The sequence below is a fragment of the Aotus nancymaae genome, unplaced genomic scaffold (assembly GCF_030222135.1).
Source record: "Aotus nancymaae isolate 86718 unplaced genomic scaffold, 86718_ANA_hifiasm-v0.15.2.pri h1tg000089l, whole genome shotgun sequence".
NCBI lineage: Eukaryota > Metazoa > Chordata > Mammalia > Primates > Aotidae > Aotus > Aotus nancymaae.
Genome location: NW_026988504.1, coordinates 24608639 through 24634847, shown reverse-complemented (window position 1 = coordinate 24634847; position 26209 = coordinate 24608639). Strand labels below are relative to the sequence as shown.

The 26209-nt window shown below is 49.4% G+C and overlaps 1 protein-coding gene across 3 annotated transcripts in view; it reads right to left on the bottom strand.

The window, feature by feature from the left end:
- RAB5C (RAB5C, member RAS oncogene family) overlaps positions 1 to 24583 on the bottom strand; it is a 29199-nt gene extending 4616 nt beyond the window's left edge. The window contains exons 1-3 of one of the 3 annotated variants that reach the window (XM_064369580.1): positions 24486 to 24552; positions 3148 to 3314; positions 202 to 451 (exon numbers count right to left, since the gene is read on the bottom strand). In XM_064369580.1, the coding sequence (XP_064225650.1) occupies positions 202 to 367 (166 nt within the window). In that variant the 5' untranslated portion in view covers positions 368 to 451; positions 3148 to 3314; positions 24486 to 24552. Of the gene's footprint in view, positions 1 to 201; positions 452 to 3147; positions 3315 to 19031; positions 19107 to 24485 lie in introns of those variants that run through there. The other 2 variants (XM_012444083.2, XM_021673649.2) reach the window with 2 other exon arrangements.
- Between the last annotated feature and the right edge of the window lie 1626 nt (positions 24584 to 26209).

The following is a 26209-nucleotide window of genomic DNA, read 5'->3' as shown; positions in this document are numbered from 1 at the left end:
TTACTCGCCATGCTTTCGGGCACTCTGGCATGGAGACCAGCTGCTGGACTAGATTTCAGGGCCCAGGTAAGGAAGAGGGCTGCCACCACAGACGCAGGTAGTCTCCAATGCAGGCAGGCAGGCAGCTTCCCATCTCCTCAAGGTCAAAGCATTTCTTTGGCAACCTTGAGGCCCCTCCCCAACACCCTTGTCCCCACTCACCTCCGATTGTGCTCTCTTGGTACTCGTGAAACTGTCCCTTGACGAAGCGGAGGACAAGGCTGGATTTGCCCACCGCAGACTCCCCCAGCAGAACCAGCTTGAACTGACAGATCTTGTTCCCAGAGGCTGGCCCGTTGGGTCGTGCTGCGCCTCCCCGACCCGCCATTGCCCGTCTAGCTGTAGTGGTCCAGAGAGCGGGGCGGGACCGGTGCTATGCAAAGAGGCACTTAGTGGGGAGGGGGACCTCCAACTGTAAGGGAGAAATGAGAAGGACTGGGTTAGTTCAGAGGCCGTCACCCAGTGTGTCCTTCTTAAATTACAGGTCTTTCTCTCTGGCCTCACTGAAGACCTAGCTGACGGCTTCCCCTCACCTCACCTGCCTGCCCTCACTCCCAGAGGTCAGGAGGCCGCACTGGGCTACACTAGCTATCTACCAGCTCTACCACCATTTAAGCCATAAAGAGAATGGTCTCCCAACGTCAGGCTCATGGTTCTGAGCAAACATACTGACTTCTGGATCCCAAATATGTACATTCACCTGCAAATAAACACACACAGGAGACGAATGAATGTATGCCAGTCTGGTGACAGTTCAGTCAACAGGCTTTTGGGGCAAAATTTAAAACAAAATGCTCAGGAAGATACCATGATTTAGGTCAACAATGAACCTGTAGTCTGATAGCCAGGACCAAGTGGTGAGGCAAACAGGGGCCCAGGGGATCGTGGTAGAAAGCTCCTCAGAGAAGGTGCTAGGCCAACCTCGTGGGCATTCAGGGACCAGGGCCTGGCCAGCACAAGTTGTTATTAACATAGCCATTTTTCTCCTGCCACCTTCAGAAGGACTGACCAACCTTCTGTCTAAGGCTGGATTGTGTGCCTCTGTGCACCAGAATCAAAGCGATGCTTCACTCTCTCATCCTCAGCCTCCTTCTTTAGTTCTCTCATTTTTGATGGGCCAGAAGTCTCATAGCCATTAAGAAACAAAACACACGCAGAAACCACACACACCGAAGTCAGAGCTCTGCTGCAGTCAGCACAGCTACCAACTTTCCCTTTCTCAATGGCGACCTAGTTCCATTCTCTACTGGCAGAGATGGGGCGATGGAGAGAAAGAAGAGGCAGGAGGTGTGGGAGGGCAGAGGCCAAGTCCGGTACCCCCAACAGGTGGTGTTCCAGCCCAGACATCTGAATCACTTGGTTGGTGACAGCTTCAGAAGCTTAAGTTTTTGGTTTCTTTTGGTAAGTTTTGGAATTGCAAAGACACATGAGGAGCCTACCTCTAGAAGACTCTAGAAGATATAAGTGTATGTCTTCATCAGACATATATATCTGACATCAACAGACAACAGGATATATACAGAATGTTTCACAAACAGGTACTGTGAGTAGGTATTAAGTACTGAACACTGTTCAGCATTTGAACCTGGGTTGGAAAGAAAACGTTTTTATTAGGCTTCCCTTTTTGCATAATGGAGTCTAAGATCCCAGGGAGAGCCCTGATCTGCCGCTGAGCAAGGGAAGTGCATTCCCTCGCGGTCCAGGGACAGCAATGTGGATGAACAGGAGGTGTCTGTGGGAAGCAAATGGTCCCCACTCATGCAAGAAGCTGACAGCAAAGGGCTTGCTTTGTTCAACCTCAAATCGTTTTCCACATCCAAATTCTCCCAGCAACTCATTTAAAAAGTGAGCGTCAGGAAGAATGATTCACTAGCCAGAAACAACAGTTTCCTTTCTGGACAGCACCAAAGGAAAAGAGGTTTGAAATGGGGCCCACCTCTTCCCCAAAAGTACAAGGAAGGAAGCACGGGGTGGTGGGTCTCAATTAGCAACCAGAAATACCATGTAAATATTTCAAAGTTATGCCACTTCAGTATCTCACGGTTTAAGATGCTTTCTCATTTCACCCCAGTCAATGAAGAGGCAATGCTTTCTGCTTAACAGATGCCTTCATCACAGTGCCTATGTGCATACTAGGAACTCAAAGAGTGGTGACTGGAGGAAATAAATTTTTTTTTTAAAGAAACAGGAGGCGCACATGGTGGCTCACGCCTATAATCCCAGCACTTTGGGAGGCCGAGGCGGGTGGATCATGAGGTCAAGAGATCGAGACCATCCTGGCCAACATGGTGAAACCCCATCTCTACTAAAAAATACAAAAATTAGCTGGGCGTGGTGGCATGCGCCTGTAGTCCCAGGCTGAGGCAGGAGCATTGCTTGAACCCAGGAGGCAGAGATTGCAGTGAGCTGAGATTGTGCCACTGTACTCCAGCCTGATGACAGACCAAGACTCTGTCTCAAAAAAAAAAAAAAAAAAAAAAAAAAGAAACAGGGTCTCACTGTGTTGCCCGGACTGGAGTCTGGAGTACAGTGTTGTGATCACAGCTCACTGGAGGCCTCCAAGATCCTACTGCCTCAGCCTCCCAACAGGCACACACCACCACACCCAGCTCATTATTTATTATTATTTATTTTTTTGGCAGAGACAGAGTCTCACTGTGTTGCCCAGGCTGGTCTCCAACTCCTGGCCTCAAGCAACCCTCCCGCCTCAGCTCCCCAATTGCACAACCATTATCTCGTTTAAGCTTTATGACAACCCCCATTTTACAGAGAGATATTTAACATTCATGTATTAAATGTCCTGCTCATGGTCACCCAGCAAACAGGTGACAGAACCCCCCAGCCCCACCATGGACACGATGCCATCTTCCCTGCTATGGAAGAATAATGGAAGCAGGGCCCGCCCGATGTCTGGTTTAGGGTTGCCAGGCGAATGAGGCTCTCTCTTTGTGGCAGCAGCGTTGCTGGCCCGGCAAGGTCTGGCTCTAGCAACGGTCACAGTAATCTTGCAGTTTCTGAGTGCCCTCAACAGCAGGAGGAGCCACCCAGAGCCAGGCAGGGCAACAGCGACAGAGGGAAACCACAGTGGAATTACAAGTTGGTTATTACCATGAATCCACGTGACATAGAGTCTTGGCTGAGCAACAGTGTGTGGCTGGGGCACCAGAGGAGGAAGTATGAATGAATTGGGAGATGGTAACAGAAAACCAAGTATCTGATTCCAAAATACCAAAGCAGCTGGTGCTGAGGGTACTGGGCTGGGAGGTAACCACCACCTGCAAGTTGAGAAAAATGGAGGTAACAGATCTAAGTCTTGTCACTACCAAACTGCAGGGATAGAGACAGAATGTGACTTTTAAAAACAAGCCAGAAGGGGAGACAAATAACCCTCCAGCAGCAGTTCTCAACGGTGTCTGTACATTGAAGTCATCTGTGCAGCCAGCCCCTCGAGATTCCCATGAAGATTTGGAGCAGGGCCCGGCATCTGCAGGTGTCACTGAAGCACAGCCAGGGCTAGAGCATCTGGCATGGAGAGAGTGAGCACAGACACTAGCTGGCTTTGGGCATTGCAGGTGTGACTGTCTCCTGCCGCTTCTGAATCACCTTGTAGAAGCCACCTGAGCTAAGCCTGTGTTCTCATCACTAACACGGGGCACACAGGGTTAATGCAGTGTTGGCCAGGTGTCTCACACACAGCATGTTGAGTAAACAGTAGCTAAGAGTATTGACATGGTTATTTATAACACTTTCTCCAAGACTGTTGGTGAACAGACCCTGGCCACCCCAATGAACTAAAACAGGCTCTCCCTGGCATAAACTAGCTGCTGACATGTTCTGCCTGGTCACTGGTCCTGCCTTCCAGAGATACCTGAGCAGGCACACGCAGCACTTTTTTTTTTTACACAGCACTTTTTATGGTCTGTTGCCTCGTGGTTTGATCACATGAATAGTGGTGTCCAACCTTTCCAGACAATAAAGCCCAAGGAAGCCAATTTGCTATGAAGGGCACACGGAGGTATGAGGGTGTCTAAGCCAGGTGAAGGCCAGACCGAGGGCCCCAGGAAGCATTATACCCTCTCCTCCCAAGCCTGGGAAACTGAAGACATGGCAAATAGTAAAGGTGGGTTCATCCACTGAGCTGCCCTGCCTCCCAGGGATGGGCGTCTTACTGGGAATCTTTCCTCTTGAACCCCTGGCAAAAATTGTCCACTTGTGCCGTCAGGTAATGGAATTACAACCAAAACTGGCATAGTTTTCAAAGTCTTCTTTGAGACAAAAATAGAATTCTCCATAAGAGCTCAAGTTATAGTGAAAGTTGATGTTTTTTTAATTAGCTGGGCATGGTGGCACACGCCTGTAATCCTAGCTACTCAGGAGACTGACGCACAAGAATTGCTTGAACCCGGGAGGCGAAGAGTGCAGTGAGCCGAGCTCCACCCTGGGGCGAAAGAGTAAGATTCTGCCTCAAAAAAAAGAAAAAAAGTTAATTTTTTTTCACGAGTACGATGGCAGTGCTGGAGCTTCAGACCTAGGGAGAAAGATTCTCCTTGCCATGACCCACCATCCAAATAAGAACCCTGGCTGGTTCAGAGGCCACGAAGAACAAGCACCAGTCCCAACCTCATGTCTTCTGCAGAAAAGGGGAGAGACTATACAAGGACTTGGAGTCACACTATTTTCCTATTAATACAATGCACACGAAAGTGCAGAAGAGATCTAAGCTCCTCAACACCCCAGCCCTATGCAAAGGCACTTCTGGGCCAAAGGTGGGAGAGAAAGAAAGAAAAATGGGACACTGCTCTTCTCTGCTCCGGGGTTCCCTATGCTCTGGACACTACAGGTCAGTGGTCAGTGGGTCTCAAACTCCTTTTTTTTTCTTAAGTTTTTTTTTTTTTTTTTTTTTTTTTTTGAGACAGAATCTTGCTCTGTCACCCGGGCTGGAGTGCAGTGGTGCAATCTCAACTCACTGCAACCTCCGCCACCCAGGCTCAACCGACTCTAATGCCTCAGCCTCCAGGAATAGCTGGAACTGTAGGCATATACCACCACACCTGGCTAAATATTTTTTGTGTTTTTAGTAGAGACGGGTTTCGAAGTTGGCCAGGCTGGTATCAAACTCCTGGCCTCAAGTGATCTGCCTGCCTAGGCCTCCCAAAGTGCTGGGATTACAGGTGTGAGCCACTGTGCCTGGCCTTTTTTTTTTTTTTGAGATAGAGTCTCACTGTTGCCCAGGGTAGAGCAGCGGTACAATCACAGTTCACTGCAGCCTCGACTCCCAGGCTCAAGCAATCCTTCCACCTCAACCTCCAAACTCTTTCTCACCAGAATCACTCTGAGGTATTTAGAAAATGCTCTGACCAGCGGAATTAGAATTTCTAGAGATGCAGTCCAGAAATCAGTATTTAAAAAATAAGTTCCCAAAGTGATTTTAAGCAGTTGATTGAAACACCAGAGCTACGGTTGATAGAGGAAGGAGGGAGAAATCCAAGAGACAGAAAGGCACCCCCAATCAGTGCTGTGCACAACTAAGCGCGCAAGTAAGTCCACAAATGTGGGAGGGTCTTGACTTCAGCTTCACTCAGCAACTGGAGTCTTCTCCAAGACACCAGACGCTGCTGCAATTCCTCCTGCTAGCCTGCCTTAGAAATATTCACCTTTCCTCTAATCCACGAAGTCACCCACGTCATATTTTTTGTCCTTCCTGGTGGAAGGGTGAGCAATTCCAGCTGATGAGTGTCTCTTGTGCTTCCTGTTTGCTTTAGAGACTTCCTCTAGCTGAGTGTCCTGGCACAGCCTGGAGAGCGAGCTGATTAGGGAAACCAATCAGACTGTTGACGAGGGGTGGGGTAGGTAGAGACTTGCTCACTCAAGATTAGCGGAGTAGCCTGAGAACCAAGTGACCCCTTGCAGGGCCCCCTGGAGGTGGTTCTGACCAGTGACTCTTCAGCTGCATTTTACTCCAGAAAAAAGCATTCCTAAGTATTTAAAACTAGAGTCCAGCCCCGCCACCCCCCACAAAAAAACCCCACAGAAAGGAGTTGTTAAAGAAAAGGGAGCAAGGAACACAGAAGGAGAGGTAATTGGTTCAAAGGCTAAAGTGAAAGACATTTGTTTTTTGTTTTTTTTTTTTTTTTTTTTTTTTTTCTTTGAGACGGAGTTTCGCTCTTGATACCCAGGCTGGAGTGCAATGGCACGATCTCGGCTCACCGCAACCTCCGCCTCCTGGGTTCAGGCAATTCTCCTGCCTCAGCCTCCTGAGTAGCTGGGATTACAGGCACACGCCACCATGCCCAGCTAATTTTTTGTATTAGTAGAGACGGGGTTTCACCATGTTGACCAGGATGGTCTCGATCTCTTGACCTCGTGATCCACCCGCCTCGGCCTCCCAAAGTGCTGGGATTACAGGCTTGAGCCACCGCGCCCGGCGAAAGACATTTGTTTTAAAAGCCAACTATTCGGCCACAGTGGCTCACGCCTGTAATCCCAGCACTTTGGGAGGCCAAGGCAGGTGGATCATGAGGTCAGGAGTTCGAGACCAGCCTGGCCAATATGGTGAAACCCTGTCTCTACTAAAAATACAAAAATTAGTCAGGCGTGGTGGTACACACTTGTAGTCCCAGCTACTTGGGAGGCTGAGGCAGAATAATCGCTTGAACCCCGGAGGCTGAGGTTGCAGTCAGCCAAGATGGAGCCATTGCACTCCAGCCTTGGCAAGAGAGAGAGAGAGACTCTGTTTCCAAAAACAAAGCCAACTGGAGCCAAGGTTTTGTAAATGCTTCCCAGGCTCCAATTAGTTGGGGAGATGATTCACCCATAGGCTCAAGAACACAGCTCCTCCTCAAAGGGGAAAATTACTACTGGCACACAGAAACAGAGGACAGACTCACAGCAGGACTAACCAGGCTTCTAGCTGGCTGCAGACCCAGAGAAAAGAAACCTGAAGCAACACCAGCCATAAGTCACATGAGGTACCCACACACCTTCCCCAGCGTGTCCAGCAGGTTAGGACTTGGGAGGCTGAGCTGGGTTTGGTTTAAGCCAGGCTCCACCGTTTATTAGCCGTGTGACCTTGGCTAAGTCACACAAGTGATCATTATCAGCTTCAGTTCCTTATCTAAAAATTGGCATTCCTTACTGCTAATATCACAGGGTACTTCAGATCAAGTGAAACAATACACCACAGTATCAGGCTGAAGGTAAGCTTCCATGTGGCAGGTTTAGTACCCTAGAGGCTAGAACTGGCAGTCAGAGCCCAAAAGGGCCTTAAAGACTTCATCCTATTGTTGACAATTACAGAGAAAAAAAATAAAGGTGAGGGGAAGTGACCTGCCTAGGGTCACAGAGCCAGCTGGTGGCAGAGCCCAAGCCTGCCCAAGACTCATAATTCAAGCAAGGCTCTCTTATCAGAGATAGAAAGAAAAACCCCAGAATGTTAACAATGTCATTACATTAGACCCTGTTACTAAAAAATAAAACAGGGACTGCGACCCTCTACACATGCTTTAATAAAATGTGGCTTTTCAGCTAGGGAAAAATGAGTTTCTATCAAACTAAAAAAAGCACACTGCTGGATGGAAGAGTTTTATATCTTGATTTGAGAGGTAAATACGTGAGTGCAAACAAATGTAAAAACCATTGAGCCATATTTATAATTTGTAAACTATTATATGTAAGTCACATGTCAATAAAAAGATAAAAAATGCTGCTAGTACAGAATTTTGCATATAATCATGAAAAGTTAAAGCTTGGAAAGGGTATGAATGCAATCTAGCTCCTCTGTACATAAAATATTTTCTGCCTCTTTAGTATGAAAAAAATATTAAAGACAATCAAAAAGATGACACCTGAATTGGAAAAGACCAAAGGGAACAAAGACACCCAAATGTTACACACAATGTGCAAGGTAATGGGATTCCTCATAAAAAGGAAGATTCCTGCATATATGTTAAGGATATATCTAGTGTTTGGGCTTGACTGTGGGCTAAAGAATTTTCAAGTGGTTTAAAGCTTCACGATGGCCAGGTACGGTGGCTCACGCCTATAATCTCAGCACTTTGGAAGGCCAAGGCGGGTGAATGACGAGGTCAAGAGATCGAGACCATCCTGGTCAACAAGGTGAAACCCCGTCTCTACTAAAAATACAAAAATTAGGTGGGCATGGTGGCGCACGCCTGTAATCCCAGCTACACGGGAGGCTGAGGCAGGAGAATTGCTTGAACCCAGGAGGCGGAGGTTGCAGTGAGCCGAGATCGCTCCATTGCACTCCAGCCTGGGTAACGAGCGAAACTCTGACTCAAAAAAAAAAAAAAAGCTTCACGATAATAAAGAGAAGTTGATATTTATTTATATCTTTTCGATGGTGAGAAAGAGGTTATAACAGTATGATATTCTGCACTCCCCAACCAGTCCAGAGGATATCTGCAGAGGAAAGAGGGGTTTAGGGGTTGGGGAATGGAATCAAAGAGAGGGGTGTCCTCTGTGTGACAGGACTATGGAACTGCTACACACAGAGCCTGTGTCTCACCTAAAAGTCTAACAGGGGAAGCCTGGCCCTGGCCCTGGAAGCCAGAAGCTTAACAGCCCAGGGTGAGATCTAGCCCAATTCTGATGGGGGGTTTTGGAACAGGGTGGGCTCTACCTCCCACCTTCAGGAGGTCCAGCTCTTAAACCTAGGGGACTTGGGAGAGGCAGCAGTAGCGAGGAAGGTGCTACCCTTCCAAAGCCACAGGAAAATGACCCTTTTTCCAGGGGAAAGGGAAGTAAATAATCCCAGAGGGGCACTCGAGGTGAGCTGGGTCCCATACCATGGGGAAAGCACCCCCATCTTCCTTAACTGGGATTGGTTTCATTTCATTCTTTTCTCAATAAGACTTCTGGGGCTTAGTACCTAGACTTCCACACCACAATCAGGCCCTGAAGGGGTCCACCAGAGCCCCAAGTGCAGCCACCAACTCCACCAACGCCTGCAAAAGGGGCCAGTGTGCAGAGGCACCAAGAGGCTTAAAGCCTGGACACGCATTACCAAGTGGTCTTTAATAAACGCTGTGCAGGCTGAGCCTGGAACTTTGCCAAAGTCAGCCAGGACAGAGCACAGCTGGCTCCCGCAGCCCTTTCCCTTGTGTGGGAAGTCTTGTTGTATCACTCGGGACAGATGCCAAGCTCAGTCAGGAGGAAGACACCCCTGAGGGGCAGACCCTTAGCTTTCCAGGACTCTTTCCCAGCAGAACTCCATGAAATCCCTCCCTGATTCCTGAGCTGTCTTCCCAGCTCTCAATGACAGATGGGTTCTCTAGAGAGGCTCAGAGAGAGGGGCAGTCAGAGCTGGATGGAAACCTCCCGTATCCACTCCCTCTTTTTGCACCTACAGGGAGGAAGACTATTGGAGTGGGAGGACATCTCCATGTATTTGCTGGCACAGCTTGGTCAGTGTGCTCAGCCAGTGCTGTCCACAGAAGGGCCCCAGGCTTCATGGGCAGCTCAATGACTCTCAGTCACTGGCCCTGCTGGCTGACAGAGCAGAAGGTTAGCAAGGAAGGCCCACAGACAGGGCCCTGGCTGCAGCTGCACCAGGCAAGGCTCTCGTCCATCCTGCCGATTCCAAAAGGTACAGGGGGCCGGGGGGAGCCCAGGCCCTACGCTGACACTCCTGAGAGACTGTTCTCCCTAGCCCGGCGTGGCACATGCCTGTAATCCCAGCTATTTGGGAGGCTGAGGCAGGAGAATGGCTTGAACCTGGGGCGGAGGTTGCAGTGAGGCGAGATCACGCCACTGCACCCGACCCTGGGCAACAGAGTTACACTCCGCCTCTTAAAAAAAAGGAAACTGTTCTCCCTAAGAGGACCTGGTCTCTTAACTCAGCACTTCAGTCAGCAAGGCTGTGGCACACTCTCTACCCCGTCTAGGGCTGTTCTCTCAGAAACCTCAAGCAAAAGCTTAACTTGGAATCTTTCGCCAGCCCAAATCCACACACGTCCCAGCCACAGGGCTTGGTGGGGAGGGCAACATGGCTGTATGGTGGCTCACACGCCACTAGTCAGTTCTTCACCTGCCAGTGCCAGGCAGGATGCTAGGAAGAGTGCCATCCAGGACAAAGGTTCTTCCTCGCCGCAGCCTCCCTGCCACTGTCCTGGAATGGGGCATGAGTTAAATGGAAGCCAGTCAGGATAGATGGAGGACTCCTGTTGATTTGCAGTCCTGACAACTATCCTGTATTTGGTTTGCTCAGGCAGTTACTATTTACCTAGGACATTTCTCACTGGAATCTCATCAATGTAGGGCCTGTCTTCCCCTGTCTCAAAAGGGGCCCTGAAGGGGTCAGAAGTATTAGCCAGGACAGCTTCCACTGCTGCCCTAGGCCCAGAAAGACTCCAAGAACCGTGGTTGAAAGTCAGGATCAGAAGCAGCACCTGTTCATCTAGCCACTCACACCAATGGACACCTCTCCCAAACCCTTCCTGTCCTTACAAATAACGGAAAACAAAAGAAAGCCAGTTTAAATCACCGCCCTCTTTGTTTTGCCTTCCGCTCCTAAACAAAGAGCAGAGGTCATGTTTGAGAGGAAAGCAGGAGAAAGGAGAATCAGCAAGCCAAATGCCTTCTGTTCAGACACCACACGCAGTGTGGTCAGAGACCGTGCAACCAACACGAAAAAGTCAAAGTCCTCAGTGGGAGATCTGAGGGATGATGGCTATTCTCAGAAGCCTGAGCACCAAAGAACAATATTTTGGATGTTTTTCTTTTTTTTTTTTTTTGAGATGGAGTCTCACTCTGTAGCCCAGGGTTTCCTTTGTGTTGACAGCACATAGCAAGCCTGACACACAGTAGGTGAGCACAGATACAGTGAACTGCGCAAGTGAGAGGTACAGCCTGCTCACACTTGGCAAGTGAACGGAGGGAGCTGAGGGCTTAAATATGCATTCATCTGCCAGACGGCTCAGATCCCCTAACAGAGCCACAGCCCAGCTGAGGAGCTGCCTCACTTCCCCAGGGAGGACTTCCTCAGTTCCTACTGCACAGGGCTTGAGAGCTCAAGTGCCGGAGTCAGACAAACTTCAGCTCAAGTTCTGGAGGCACCACTTACTAGGGTGGCCTGGTGTCGTCATTGAACCCATTTCTTCACGTGTTAAAATGGAGAGACCAGGACCACCCATCTCCAGGGCTGCCAGGAAGATGATGCATGTGAGACTCTTAGCAAAGGGCCTGGCGTGGGGGAGCATTCAGTACATGTTCTGTGGCAGGGAAGCCCCTGTCCCTTCACTTCCCTGTGAAGGAGGCGGAGTCCTCACTTCATCTGTTCAGACAACATTCACGCATTCCTCTTACCTCCAGTTTCCCCGGACTCCATTCCTCAGCACCTCTCATTTGGAGAGAATGCTAAAGAGGATACCTTTCTCCAATTTCCTAGAAGATACTCAATCTCTGTCAACAAGCCTAACCTTTTATCCTCTGAGATTGACTCCCAAAACCATAAAAATGGAGGGGAGAAACCATCACCATCCAATAAATCTGCATGGGGCTGAAGCCCCAACTAGGCAAACCATAACCTCTTTAAATTAAAAAAAAAAAAAAAGCCCCATAACACAAAGCATCTTGTGTTTTTTTTTTGTGTGTGTGGAGATAGGGTTTCATCATGTTGCCCAGGCTGGTCTCAAACTCCTAGGCTCAAGCAATCGCCTCCGCCTTGGCCTCCCAAAGTGCTGGGATTACAGGCATGAGCCACTGTGCCTGGCCCACAAAGCATCTTAAAGCCCAAATGCCCTTCCTTCCATCTCAAAGCCTCTTTCAGGAAAGGGAAGAAGCAGTTCAGTTGTGGAGAGGGGGAGGGGACAGAATAGAGGAGCTGACAAAGAAACTAGAGTTCCTTTTAAAAACCAGGCTGCAAATGCTAGAGGTTTGGAAATTGGCGTCATTCATCACCAGTCTGAGCAGCTCAGAGAGCAATTTGATGACTAGGAGAGCAGCCAGGGTTAGGGAGGCCACCCACGCCCTCCTCCACGCCTAGGATGCTTCTGACAGCCACCTGAAGGGGACACACATGGCACTATGTATAGAAGACAAGAGGCTTGTAAACCAACTCCTGTTAAGATCCCAAGTTAGTGTTTCCAGCAAGGCTCAAGTTACACATTTTCAGAGAGACAACAGTACATCGGAAGGATTTAAGCTATTCGATGATTCAAGATCACAGCACAAAGTGACGGCCTGCCCTGAGCCCGCCAACAGCCACAAACCCTCCCAAGGGGCACCCCATTTTGGAAGGGCAGCAAAAGACACTGGCCCAGACCACGTGGAATCTCTTACAAGACCCAGAGTCCAGGAGGGTTTGGCTGGAGAACTTAGCACCTGAAATAGAGAACAATTATATACACATACCTCATCTTCCCAACTCCAAAGTAAATTCCAAAGGGAAGACCAAATCTGACCATTTTGGATCAGTCATGGCATCAGGCAGGGATAAGAGAAGTATTAATGGGTGAACAGAACGACGACAGCCAGTTACTGGGATCAACTCCCAGGACTACAGTTGATTCTCATGGGGCAGATTTCCCAGGTCCACCTCTACCTTACCCAACTCCAGAGTCTTCAGTAACTATGACTAACCATCAAAAGAAGAAATAACAGCCAGGCATAGCGGTTCACTCCTGTAATCCCAGCACTTTAGGAGGCCAAGGTGGGTGGATCACCTGAGGTCAGGAGTTCGAGACCCGCCTGGCCAACATGGTGAAACCCTGTCTCTACTAGAAATACAAAAATTAGCTGGGTATTATAATGGTGGCACATGCCTGTAATCCCAGCTACTCAGGAGGCTGAGGCAAGAGAATCGCTTAAAGCTGAAAGGCAGAGGTTGCAGTGAGCCGAGATCGTGCAACTGCACTCCAGCCTGTGTGACAGAACAAGACTTCATCTAAAAAAAAAAAAAAAAAAAAAAAAGAGAAGCAATAACTCAAGGCATCCACATCACTCTATGTCAACATACTTGAGAGAAAACATTTGCGAAAAAGGCAGAGGCCTTTGGTGAGCCAGCTGAAACTATGACTGTGGCATGAAATATACAAAGTAAGCCTGGGGCCGGGTATGGTGGCTCTCACCTGTAATCCCGGCACTTTGGGAGGCTGAGGCAGCTGGATCACCTGAGGTCAGGAGTTCGAGACCAGCCTGACCAATATGGTGAAACCTTGTCTCTACTAAAAATACAAAAATTAGCCGGGCATGGTAGCATGCACCTGTAATCCCAGCTACTCAGGAGGCTGAGGCACGAGAATTGGATGAACCTGGAAAGTGGAGACTGCAGTGAGCCGAGATCGTGCCACTGCACTCCAGCCTGGGTGACAGAGCAAGACTCTATCTCCAAAAATCTGGTAGTGCCAAAAAGTAAAGAAGTAAGCAACAAACAAGAACAAAAATCTCACAATGACTGTGCAGGTCAAAGGAGACTGAATGAGCACCCAATGAGCAAAGTTGAAACATTGTGGGCAATAAAACAAAGTACCATTGGATCATTTATTTATTTATTTTTGAGCTTACTCTGTTGCCCAGGCTGGGGTGCAGTGGCAGTTTATTAGCTCACTGCAACTTTCACCTCCCTAGTTCAAACAATTCTCCTGCCTCAGCCACCAGAGTAGCTTGGATTACAAGCGTGAGCTACTCTGGTGTAATTAACTACTCTAATTACCCAGATAATTTTTGTATTTTTAGTAGAGATGGGGTTTCACCATGTTGGCTAGCTAGGCTGGTCTCAAACTCTCGGCCTCAGGTGATCCACCCATCTTATCCTCCCCAAGTGCTGGGAATACACGCATAAGCCATCGAGCCTGGCATTATCACTGGATTATAAACCAAAGTGTAAAATAAATATCCTGGAATCCATACTGATATAAATAATTGAACAAATAAATGGGGGAGAATAGGCGAGGCGCGGTGGCTCATGCCTGTAATCCCAGCACTTTGGGAGGCCAAGTCAGGTGGATCACCTGGGGCCTGGAGTTTGAGACCAGCTTGACCAACACGGTGAAACTGCTCTCTACTAACAATACAAAAATTAGCCGGGCATGGTGGCATGTGCCTGTAATCCCAGCTACTCAGGAGGCCGAGACAGGAGAATCGCTACACAGGAGGTAGCTGAGACTGTAGAATCCCAGCTAGTCAGGAGGCTGAGGCAGGAGAACCCGGGAACCAGAGGTTGCAGTGAGCCAAGGTCGCACCACTGCACTCCGGTTTGGGTGAAAAGAGTGAAACTACATCTCCAAAATAAATAAATAAATGAAAATAAATGGGGGAAAATAGACAAGTCTCTTGTATAGAAGAATTTAGTAATTCGTGTAGCTACTCTGCCCTCAGCAAGGGGGAGCATGAACCTAAGTCCCCGTTCCTTAGGTGTGGGCTACACAGTGACTTTTTTCAAAGGGTGCAGCATGAAAAGGGGAAGGAGAGAACAACTTTACAGAGAAGCCTCACACACATCACCTCAGCCAAGGGATCATGGTTGACATCAGTCATGGAGAGGCACGTGGACTGCATGTACCCTTGACACAATGTGATGAAAACAGCCCTTTACCTCGATGGTCCTCTTCCCAAAGACTCAGTGCAGTCTAATTATGAGAAAAACACTGGCCATAGCCAGTCGTGGTGGCTCATGCATGTAATCCCAGCACTTTGGCAGGCTGAAGCAAGCAAATTGCTTGAGCCCAAGAGTTTGAGACCAGCCTGGACATCATGGTGAAACCCCGTCTCTACAAAAAATACAAAAATTAGCCAGGCATGGTGGTGCATTTCTGTAGTCCCAGCTACTTGGGAGGCTGAGGTGAGAGAATGGCTCGAGCCCAGACTGCCCCACTGCAATCCAGCCTGGGCGACAGAGTGAGACTCTATCAAAAAGAGAAAAACACTGGACAAATCCCAGTTGAGAAGAGATCCTCTTTATTTTTTTTTTAATTTTTTTTTTTTTAGATGGAGTCTTGTTCTGCCGCCCAGGCTGGAGTACAGTGGTATAATCATGGTTCACTGCAACCTCCACCTCCTGGTTCAAGCGATTCCTTTTCTTTTTTTTTTGAGACAGAGTCTCGCTCTGTCACCAGGCTGGAGTGCAATGGCGTGATCTCGGCTCACTGCAACCTCCACCTCCCAGGTTCAAGCAATTCTCCTGCCTCAGCCTCCCAAGTAGCTGGGACTACAGGTACACGCCACCACGCCCAGCTAATTTTTGTATTTTTAGTAGAGACGGGGTTTCACCATGTTGGCCAGGATGGTTTCGATCTCTTGACCTCATGATCCCCCGCCTCGGCCTCCCAAAGTGCTGGGATTACAGGTGTGAGCCACTGCGCCCGGCCAGTTCAAGCGATTCTTGTGCCTCAGCTAAGTAGCTGAGAGTACAGGCACCCACCATCACACCTGGCCAATTTTTCTATTTTTAGTAGAGACAGAGTCTCACCATGTTGGCCAGCCTGGTCTCGAACTCCTGACTTCAAATGATCCGCCCACCTCGGTCTCCCAAAGTGCTGGGATTACAGGTGTGAGCCACTGCACCTGGCTGAAATCCTCTTTAGATGCCTGCCCAACATTCCTCAAAACTGTCAATGTCATAAAAAACAAGAAAAGTCTGAGAAACCGGCATAGCCAAGTGGAGCCTAAGGAGATGACGAATATAAGTAATGTGGGGTCCTGGGACAGTAAAAGGACATCAGGTAAAAACCTAAGAACATCTGAATAAAGGATGGACTTTAATGGAAACACATACTAATATAAAATGTTAATAGGGGAAACTGGATGTGGGGGGTTGTGAGAAAACTCTCTGTACTATCTTTGTAATTTTTCTAAAACTATTCTTTTTTTTGAGACTGAGTTTCACTCGTTACCCAGGCTGGAGTGCAATGGCGCGATCTCCGCTCACCGCAACCTCCGCCTTCTGGGTTCAGGCAATTCTCCTGCCTCAGCCTCCTGAGTAGCTGGGATTACAGGCACACGCCACCATGCCCAGCTAATTTTTTGTATTTTTAGTGGAGACGGGGTTTCACCTTGTTGACCAGGATGGTCTCGATCTCGACCTCATGATCCACCTGCCTTGGCCTCCCAAAGTGCTGGGATTACAGGCGTGAGCCACCGCGCCCGGCAAACTACTCTTAAAGAGTAAGTTTATTAAGCCTCGGCAACATAAGGAGACCACGTCTCTACAGAAAAAACAAAAAATTAGCTGGGGCTGGGTGTGGTGGCTCACGCCTATAATCCCAGAACTTTGAGAGGCCAAGGCGGGTGGATCACTTGATGTCAGGAATTCAAGACCAGCCTGGTCAACATGGTGAAACCCCATCCCTACTAAAAATACAAAAATTGGCTGGGCATGGTGGCAGGCACCTGTAATCCCAGCTAGCTACTTGGGAGGCTAAGGTACAAGAATCACTTGAACCCAGGAGGCAGAGGTTGCAGGGAGCCAAGATCACACCACTGCACTCCAGCCTGGGCAACAGAGGGAGACTCTGTCTCAAAGTTAGCTGGGCATGGTGGCATGTGCCTGTAATCCCAGCTACTCAGGAGAATCACTTGAACCCAGGAGGCGGAGGTTGTGGTGAGCCGAGATTTGCATGCACCACAGCACTCCAGCCTAGGTGCCAGAGTGAGACTCTGTCTAAAAAAAAAAAAAAAATTAGCCAGGCATAGTGGTGTACACCTGTAGTCTCAGCTACTTGGGAGGCTGAGGTAGGAGGATGACTTGAGCCCAGGCAGTTAAAGCTGCAGTGAATTGAGACTGCACCACTACATCCCAACCTGGGCAACAGAGCAAGAATCTGTCTCAACAACAAGAACAGCAACAACAAGAGACCGTCCTCAAGGTGAGCAGAGGTTATTCAAGCACTGCAGGCACAGGATCAAGGAATTTTAAAGACCCCATCTGTGGAATACACAAGAGAGGGCTGCTCATACCACTGGTCTGAACAGCTGCTGTCATCACTTTCTTATGCCACCTTCACTCAGGAATGAGCCTTGTGCAGACAGGTAGAACAGCACCCAAAGGCAGAGGGAAATTCACTTTCACTGAGCCTTGTTAAGTACTGGCCTGGGGTCGATGCTGCCTCACCACACAGAGCTGCAGAAGCCTGGTGGCTCTGCCCTCAGACACACACACGGCAAAAGCCAGTCAGCAGGACTGCAGCTAGTCAGGGCCACGCCCTCATTATCCCACTAAACCCTTCACCAGAAATGGAGATTTGGAGTCTTAACTCCTGAAAATTGAGTTTGTGACCTGCTCCCCATCATCTGTACTGTAACATTCATTCTATTGACCTGTTTGTTCTCCTATTTGTCTGTGAGCAACTTTCTAGGGGATGGACCAAAGATATGGCTCAAGCTGGAGGATCAGATGGATGTAAGTTTGAATCCTATGTTCAAGACATCCAAAGTGTGTGAAGGAAGGATGTGTGTTAAAAGAAGTGGGCGAGGCTGGGTGCAGTTGCTCACGCCTGTAAACCCAGCACTTTGGGAGGCTGAGGTGGGGCGGATAACAAGGTCAGGAGTTCGAGACCAGCCTGCCCAACATGGTGAAACCCCGTCTCTACTAAAGATACAAAAAATTAGCTGAGTGTGGTGGCACATGCCTGTAATCCCAGCTACTCGGGAGGCTGAGGCAGGAGAATCACTCGAACCTGGGAGGCGGAGGTCACAGGGAGGCGGAGGTCGTAGTGAGCCGAGATCGCGCCATTGCACTCCAGCCTGGGCAATAGGGCAAGACTCTGTCTCAATTAAAAAAAAAAAAAAAAAAAGAAGTGGGCAGGTGTTTGGTGTTTCCTTCAAGGGTAGGTTTGAATGTCTGCCCTCTCCTTTAACAACTTCAGCAGCAGCGGGTCTACTATGCTGAGTGCCATACTAGGCCCTAAACACACAAAGATGAAACAGGACCCGATCTGTGCCCTTAAGGGCTCATACACTACAGAATGAGGCAGACAAGGAACAATAAGAAAGCAGTGAGAAGAAAGTCCATGCAGGAGAAAAGCCCTCAGACTATTTGGGGCAAGGAAGGCTTCACAGGACGTGGCATTCAAACTGAGCTTCGAGAGAAAAGTAGGGAGATGCAGTTTCCAGGCACATGAGGTGGAGAAGATCCTTCAAGGCAAAGTGAACAGTAGGCATTTAGCCCAAAGATAGGTCAGAGACGCTGTACTGAATAGTGACACCTTCTCTGCCATCACTACATAGCCCCCGACTGCAACATGGGGATTAAACACGGAACCTACCTCCTGGGATTGTTGGAGGATTAAAGGAGTCAACACATGCTTAGGGCTCAGAAGAGTACTTGGCACATGACAAAAATCAAAGTTTAGCTTTTATTTATATTACTGTTCTTATATTTAGAGGATGGGACTATTTACTTGGAAAACTAATCTCTTAAAATACCAAGCTGTTAATGCAGAGGACTCCAAAAATATTTCAATTCTCCTTTGCCAAGGTTCCTGAAATCACGATTACCTGGATTTTGGCATGTCCTAGTTTATAAATTCTACCTAAAGCAGTGCTTCTCAAACAGCCCCAAAAATGTACCCTTGACTCAAGTCAGGGGAGAGGAAACTCCCAGGAATTTAAGAGTCGAACCCAAAGCAGCTGGCTACAACCAAAATATTGTCTTTGGCCAGGTGCGGTAGCTCATGCCTATAATCCCAGCACTTTGGGAGGCCAAGGTAGGAGGATCACTTCAGCCCAGGAATTCTGAGACCATCTTGGGCAACAAGGCAAAACTCTGTCTGTCCTAAAAATACAAAAACTAGCCAGGCATGGTGGTACACGCCTATAGTCCCAGCTATTCGGGAGGCTGACGTGGGAGGATCACTTGGGAGCAGGACGTCAAGGCTGCCATAAGCGGTGATTATACCACTGCACTCCAGCCTGAGTGAGAGAGCCCCCGTCCCAAGAAAAAAATTATCTTAAAGTTTCCTGTTTTAGCTTCAATTCATGCAAACCTTGCATTCTAATCTATAGTAGCTGCAGGACTTTTTAAATATTAAAATGCTTACCACTGAGTAAGACTGAAGTGGCAGTGTTCTCTTCTGTGAAATGGGAATTCAACCCACATCAATTCTGTTCAATGTCTATGAAATGAGACAATTTGTGAAACCATCAAGCAAAGTACAAGGCATCCCAGCAGACATTTTGTTTTTGTTTTAGAGATTGGGTCTCATTATGTAGCCCAGGCTGGTCTTGTCTTTTCTTTTCTTTTGAGACAGAATCTTGCTCTATCGCCCAGGCTAAAGTGCAGTGGCACAATCGTGGCTCACCACAGCATCTGTCTCCAAGGTTCAAATGCCTGCCAGGTTCCTGCCTCAGTCTCCCAAGTAGTTGGAATTATAGGCATGCGCCAACACACCTAATTTTTGTATTTTTAGTAGAGACAGGTTTTACCATGTTGGCCAGGCTGGTCTCAAACTCCTGACCTCGGGGGATCCACCCGCCTCAGCCTTCCAAAGTGCTAGGATTGGCTGGGTGCAGTGGCTCATGCCTGTAATCTCAGCACTTTGGGAGGCTGGGGCAGGTGGATCATGAGGTCAGGAGATGGAGACCATCCTGGCCAACATGGTGAAACCCCATCTCTACTAAAATACAAAAAAAAATTAGCTGGGTTGGGTGGTGTGCACCTGTAGTCCCAGCTACTCAGGAGGCTGAGGCAGGGGAATTGCTTGAACCTGGGCAGGAGAGGATGCTGTGAGCTGAGATTGAGCCACTGCACTACAGCCTAGGCGACAGAGCAAGACTCATTTCAAACACAAAACAAACAAACAAAAAAAACACACAGTGCTAGGATCTCAGGCCTGATCCACCACACCCCGAACCCAGGCTGGTCTTGGACTCCTAGGATCAAGTGATCCTCTTGAAGTGCTGTGATTACGGGCATGAGACACTGCGCCAGGCCCCAGCATATATTTGGTACAAATGTTGAATCAGAATCAGTGTCAAGGCTGGTCGCAATTACCTGAGGTCAGGAGGTCTGACCAACATGGAGAAACCCCATCTCTACTCAGAATACAAAAATTAGGGCCAGGCGCAGTGGCTCACACCTGTAATCCCAGCACTTTGGGAGGCCAAGGTGGGCGGATCACCTGAAGTCCAGAGTTAGGAGACAATCCTGGCCAACATGGTGAAACCCCATCTCTACTAAAAATATAAAAATTAGCTGGGTGTGGTGGTACGCGCCTGTAGTCCCAGCTACTTGGGAAGCTGAGGCAGGAAAATCGCTTGAACCCAGGAGGTGGAGGATGCAGTGAGCTGAGATCCCACACTGCACTCTAGCCTGGCGATAGAGCTAGACTCCAACTCAAAAAAAAAAAAAACCATTAGCTGGGCATGGTGGCGCACTCCTGTAATCCCAGTTACTCAAGAGGCTGAGGCAGGAGAATCGCTTGAACCCAGGAGGCGGAGGTTGTAGTGAGCCGAGATCACACCATTGCACTCCAGCCTGGGTGACACAACGAGACTCTGTCTCAAAAAAAAAGAAAAGAAAAGAAAGAAAGAATCTTAGTGTTGAATTATGATTTTATGATTTACCTTCAATCCCCTATCTACCCATCAGAGGCAAAAGCTATTTTCTAGTCTGTGCCAGCACTGGACTAGCTCCTTTCTTTGTTTCTAATTCTGCAAGGTATTTAGCATCCCCATTTTACCAGAAGAAACATAGGCTCAGTGAGGTCAAGTAACAAGCCCAAGGTCACACAACTGATAAGTGGGGGAGTCGGGATGAGAACTCAGGTCCAACTGCCTCCAAAGTTCTAGTGCCTTCCACCCTACCACACTGCCTGTTTCCTGCGGAAGAGCAGGAAGTAAAGAAAGTACTTGCCTGGTGGGTTGAATTTAAATGTATGCTCTTGGCCGGGCACGGTGGATCATGCCTGTAATCCCAGCACTTTGGAAGGCCAAGGAGGGCAGATCACAAGGTCAGGAGTTTGAGACCAGCCTGGCCAACATGGAGAAACCTCATCTCTACTAAAAATACAAAAACTAGCCGGGTGTGGTGGCGTGCACCTGTAATCCCAGCTACTTAGGAGGCTAAGGCAGGAGAATTTCTTGAACCTGGGAGGTGGAGGTTGCAGTGAGCCAATCGCGCCACTGCCCTCCAGCCTGGGCAACAAAAGCAAGACTCTGTCTCAAAAAAAACAAAAACAAAAACAAAAAAATGTATGATCTTGCTCTGTTTCCATGTAAATTCTAGTGACAAGAGCTCCTGGTGGCCAGCCACATTCTTCCCACTTGCAATCAGCAGGCAGTACCAGCAGGGAAACAGAGGACTAATCAGAGGCCTCCTCTGCTGGTTCCCCTTCAACCCTGCCCAGAGTGACCCCTGAGTTCACTCACTTTAACTTTCATTTTCTAGCCATTAAGACTTTCAGGTTCCCAAAAAATTAATGGCATGCAGATGTCAGCAAACTCTCAGGCCCTGAAGAGGACTGACTTGGGACTCCCAACTGTCTTGGTCCTCAGAGGCAGAAAAGAAAGGGGTCAAGAGAGAAGGCAGGAGTTTGGGTCGAGGTGGGGGAAGAAAACGAGAAGAGAGGTGTGCCAGTGATGAGGAGGGCTAAAGGGTTAACAGTCTGCCCTTGTGCTGCAGTGCACTTACCCTGCATGTTCATTCATTTAGCAAACAAACCAGGCCAAAGAAGGCCCACTGTTAAAAGATAAGGTCACATCTGACCCCAAATCCCAGCCCCAGCTCTACCACTTTCTAAATGCATGACCTTAGGCAAGCTACTTAAATTCCTTTAGCATGTTCTCTAAAGCAGGAACACATACTTGCCTTATCTTACTCCAAAAAAAAAAAAAGTAACAAAAATTAAAAACAAGTGGGGAAACAAACCCCACTATTCCCAGGGTACCCGTGAGGAATACATATGAAAATAACTTTGTAACTTTACAATGATTTTTAAAAATAAGTGTTACTGCCCCTCTACAGTTTAACAGCCCACTAATCATGAGAGGCAAGAGGGCAGGAGAGGAACAGCATCAGACCTCTGCTAGGACTGTAATTTCTGGATGCCAGAAGCAGCTGCATACCCTCCCAAAGCACTGGGGCCTTCCTCGTCTCTCTAAATGGCAGGGCTTCCCCTTCAAAAGTCATTTCAGGCCGGGTACAGTGGCTCACTCCTGTCATCCCAGGACTTTGGGAGGCTGAGGTGAATGGATCACCTGAGGTCAGGAGTTCGAGACCAGCCTGGCCAACATGGTGAAACCCCATCTCTACTAAAAATACAAAAATTAGCCGGGCGTGGTAGCACGCACCTGTAATCCCAGCTACTTGGGAGGCTGAAGCAGGAGAAGCCCTTCAACTCAGGAGGTGGAGGTTGCAGCGAGCGGAGATCATGCCACCACGCTCCAGCCTCGGTGACAGAGCAAGACTCCATCTCAAAAGAAAAACAAACCAAAAAAAATCAGAGTCAGAGCTGGAAGAGCATGTCCAGACAAAGGAAAAAAGGTCTCCTCAGAAGGCTGGTCAGTCTCATCCCAGGACTCCTGAAGAATGACAAACCACGGTCCATTCCTTAAGGCGTAAGTCTGGTCAGAGACCAATGGCCAGTGAGCAGTCAGGCCTCTCCGGCCCTGCCCCTCAGATGCCCAGGCTGACCAGATCAGAAAAACTAGATTGGCTGAAGAAGTCTCCAATGAGCCCCCAAGGAACCCACACAGATAAAGAGCTTGTGATCCAGCTGTTGACCCTATTAAGGAAGGCTTCTGTTGTCCAACAAAAAGTGAAATAAGTAGGCTGGGTGCAGTGGCTCATGCCTGTACTCTCAGCACTTTTGGAGGCCAAGGCAGGTGGATCATGAGGTCAGGTGTTCAAGACCAGCCTGGCCAACATGGTGAAACCCTGTCTCTACCAAAAATACAAAAGTTAGCCGGTATGGTGGCATGCGCCTGTAATCCCAGCTACTCAGGAGGCTGAGGCAGAGACTTGCTTAAACCTGGGAGGTGGAGGTTGCAGTGAGCTGAGATGGGGCCACTGCACTCCAGCAGCGGGGAAGGGAGGGCACTGGGGGAAGGTGAAATAAGTCCTAGGTCTACTCACAAGACTGTAGAAATCAGACACTAGCGACTGTCCAGAAGTACTCAAAAACACCTCAATGCCAAAAAACAACACTTTTAAGTGGCACGAGAGGGTGGTAAAGGTAGCTCAGAAAACTGAAGAGTTACAGACATTCCCACGGACTGCATGGCTCCCCGCCCCTTCCTCCACTGTAGATAGCAAGGGTCAGCCATGGCCTCAGAGCCAGGCTACTCCTCATTAAGGTACAGTCTCCAGCCTGTACTTTGGCCACATAACAAAGCTTGGTCAGAGACAGCAGCTATTTCACACACCTAAGCCCCAAGCAACAGACAGGAATCACAGTCAATAGGGTTGAGGGATCCTGCACTTTCTGACATGTGTGGGAATTCCTTAGGCTACAATTCAGATCCCAGAACTGCCAGTGGGATCTTGACTTAGTCCTCAGTAATAAATCCAAGCCCAGAAGGGATTAGAGACCAGCGTGGCATAGACCTGTTGTTCAGGGTGGTTTATGTGTGTGTGTCTGGAAGTGGGAAAGAGATGATTCTTCAATTCTAGACTCCTCATTTTGGGTCTTATTCTCCTGCCTATAGACACATGGACAGCAGTCCCAGGAGAAGCAGTCCCTTTGAGGCGGCTTGGAAACCACTCACGTGCTCTGGGAGGATAGAGCTGAGCCTGGAGCAAGGGGGGAGGGGAGAGAAGATAATGAATGGGCATATCCACCCTGATCTGTGATCTGTAGCTAGGATTGAGGAAACCTCAGCTAAATTCTTCAGGGGCAGAAAGAGAGAGACACTCAGAGAACAATATAACTAGAGAACAGGACTGGGAGACAGAAGGGGCAAAGCAAGAAAACAGCTCATTCTTACTAAGTGAACAGACTTTTAACTCTGAGGTCCTGGTTGGTTTTCTGGCTTGAGGAAAGAGGGAAGTAAGGAGTTGTGGGAGCGCAAATACACTTCTGTGCGTGTGGAACGGTCTCACCCGGACGACCCCCCTCCCCCATAGGAAATCGAGATATTCCTCTAGGGCTGGAGGGGACAACTGGTTTTGTGGGACAGGTGGAAGGAAAACGGCGACAGACAGCACTCCCTGTCACTTCTAAAAGACAAGAAGGACAGGTTCCTTCACACCTGGCAAAGATCCTTCGATTCTGGGAGCAGGGGGAGCGGAACTTAGGGTTCCTCTCTCCCACAACTGGGATGGACAGGCCAGAGGGCAGTCATAGGGGTTTCCTTAAGGCTCACGAAAGGCAGGTAAGCTAAAGAAAGAAGCTCCCCCGCTCCTTTGGCCCGACGCCTGGGGAACCCCTTCAGAGGGGGCTACGGGTCGGGGGAGGGGTCAGTATCCCCCTAAACGGGCTGGGTGGGGAGTAAGGGCTGCCGTGGAGATGCTTCAACGCAGGCGAGACACCAGGTCCAGGGACAGGCATACTCACGGCGGCTCCGGGACGGCGGCGTTACTTGGGGCCGGGGCTCGGACGGGCTCCGCTTCTTCCCCCCCCCGGCGGTGTCCCAGGCTCCGGCCTCCACTTCCGCCTTTCAGCCGCTCCGGATCCGGATCTCCACCTCCGTCCCGCCCCTCAATACTCCCCAGGTGATTGACAGGGCGGAGAGACCAATGGAAGGCACTATTGGCCGACCTACCCAGCGGCGCCGGTAGGAACGCGGGAGTGACTGGAGGGCGCGCGCGAGGGATGGCGGGACTTGTAGTTCGCAGCGCTGGGAAGAGTCGGCGGCAGCCTAGGTCTTGGGCTTAGGGTGGAGCCGGCTGACTACGAGGCGGAGCCCGGCCGAGAATTTTTTTTTTTTTTGAGGAGTCTCAGTCTGTTGCCCAGGCTGGAGTGCAGTGGCGCTATCTTGGCTGACTGCAACCTCCGCCTCCAGGGTTCAAGCGATTCTCCTGCCTCAGACTCCCGAGTAGCTGGGATTAAAGTCATGCACCACCACGCTCGGCTAATTTTATATTTTTGGTAGAGTCGGGGTTTCACCATCTTGGCCAGGATGGTCTTGAACTCCCGATCTCGGGTGATCCGCCCTCTTCAGCCTCCCAAAGTGCTGAGATTACAGGCCAGAGCCACCGCGCCCGGCCTATGGCCGGGAACTTTTTAAGGCCAAGCCTGCCACCCGCGTCACCGCCGGTTCCGGACGCCCGAGGGAAGGCGGGTGGTGGAGAATTGGAAGAAGGCAGAGGACTGTGTGTGCAGAATTGGGAAAGGAAAAACATGGTGCGAATGAATATGCACGCGAGGCTGCGTGGACCAGTCCTGTGAACTCGCTGATCTGGAGAAGCCCCTGTCTGCTTGGGAAGCCCGATTGCTGGGGGCCTCTGTGATGGGGAAGGCGATGAAAGCGATGAAAGGCTGTAGGAAGGGTTCTCTGCAGGATGCTGGGTGAGATCAAAGAGAGAGCTTCTGCCACCATCCCCTACTTGGTGTGTGTGGGGGCCGGTGCAAAGACCATCTCCGCCTCTGCCTTCCCCTGCTCCCAGCCAGGGTCAGCTCTTCTCTCTGACGCGGAATATAGAGCTGGACAACCTCTCCTCGGCCCTCTCCATCCGAAAATAAAGACTAGAACCACCCCCACTCTGCACCTCCCCATATGGATCAGGACTATTTGTTTCTTCTGCTCCTCTGAATATGGATTGGGCCGGCTCCTGATTCCGCCCACCCTTACCTCTCAACACAGACTAGTACCTCCTCTTCCTTTGCATGTTACCCTCCAGGGACACTACTGAAAACCTGTGTGGAATCAAAGCTCACTGGAGACAGCTGTGGCCATTGTGCCTGTAGTGCTGGCCAACACCAGGCATATCCTTGAGCCTCAGCCGGAGAATCGACCTCTCTGGGACAACCTGCCACAAAACTGTGCCCACATCTAGTTCCATCTGGTCAGCAGGGCGTCTCTTTCTTACATCCATAACACACAATCCCCACTCCCGTGCCGGTGATCATGAGAGAAGTGAAAGGGAAGAGGGAAGAGGGAAGAGGGAAGAGGGCTTGTTGGAAGGACAGAGTGGATGGGGCAGAGTGGGATTCCTAGCAGGCTTTGGCTGGTGACAGGCTAGCTCTTCCCCCAGCCCCGCTTCCATACCCAGCTCTGCAACAATTCCTTAGGAGGGATGGGTAGTCCCCTGGGCCCTCCTTTCCAAGGATAGGGGTGG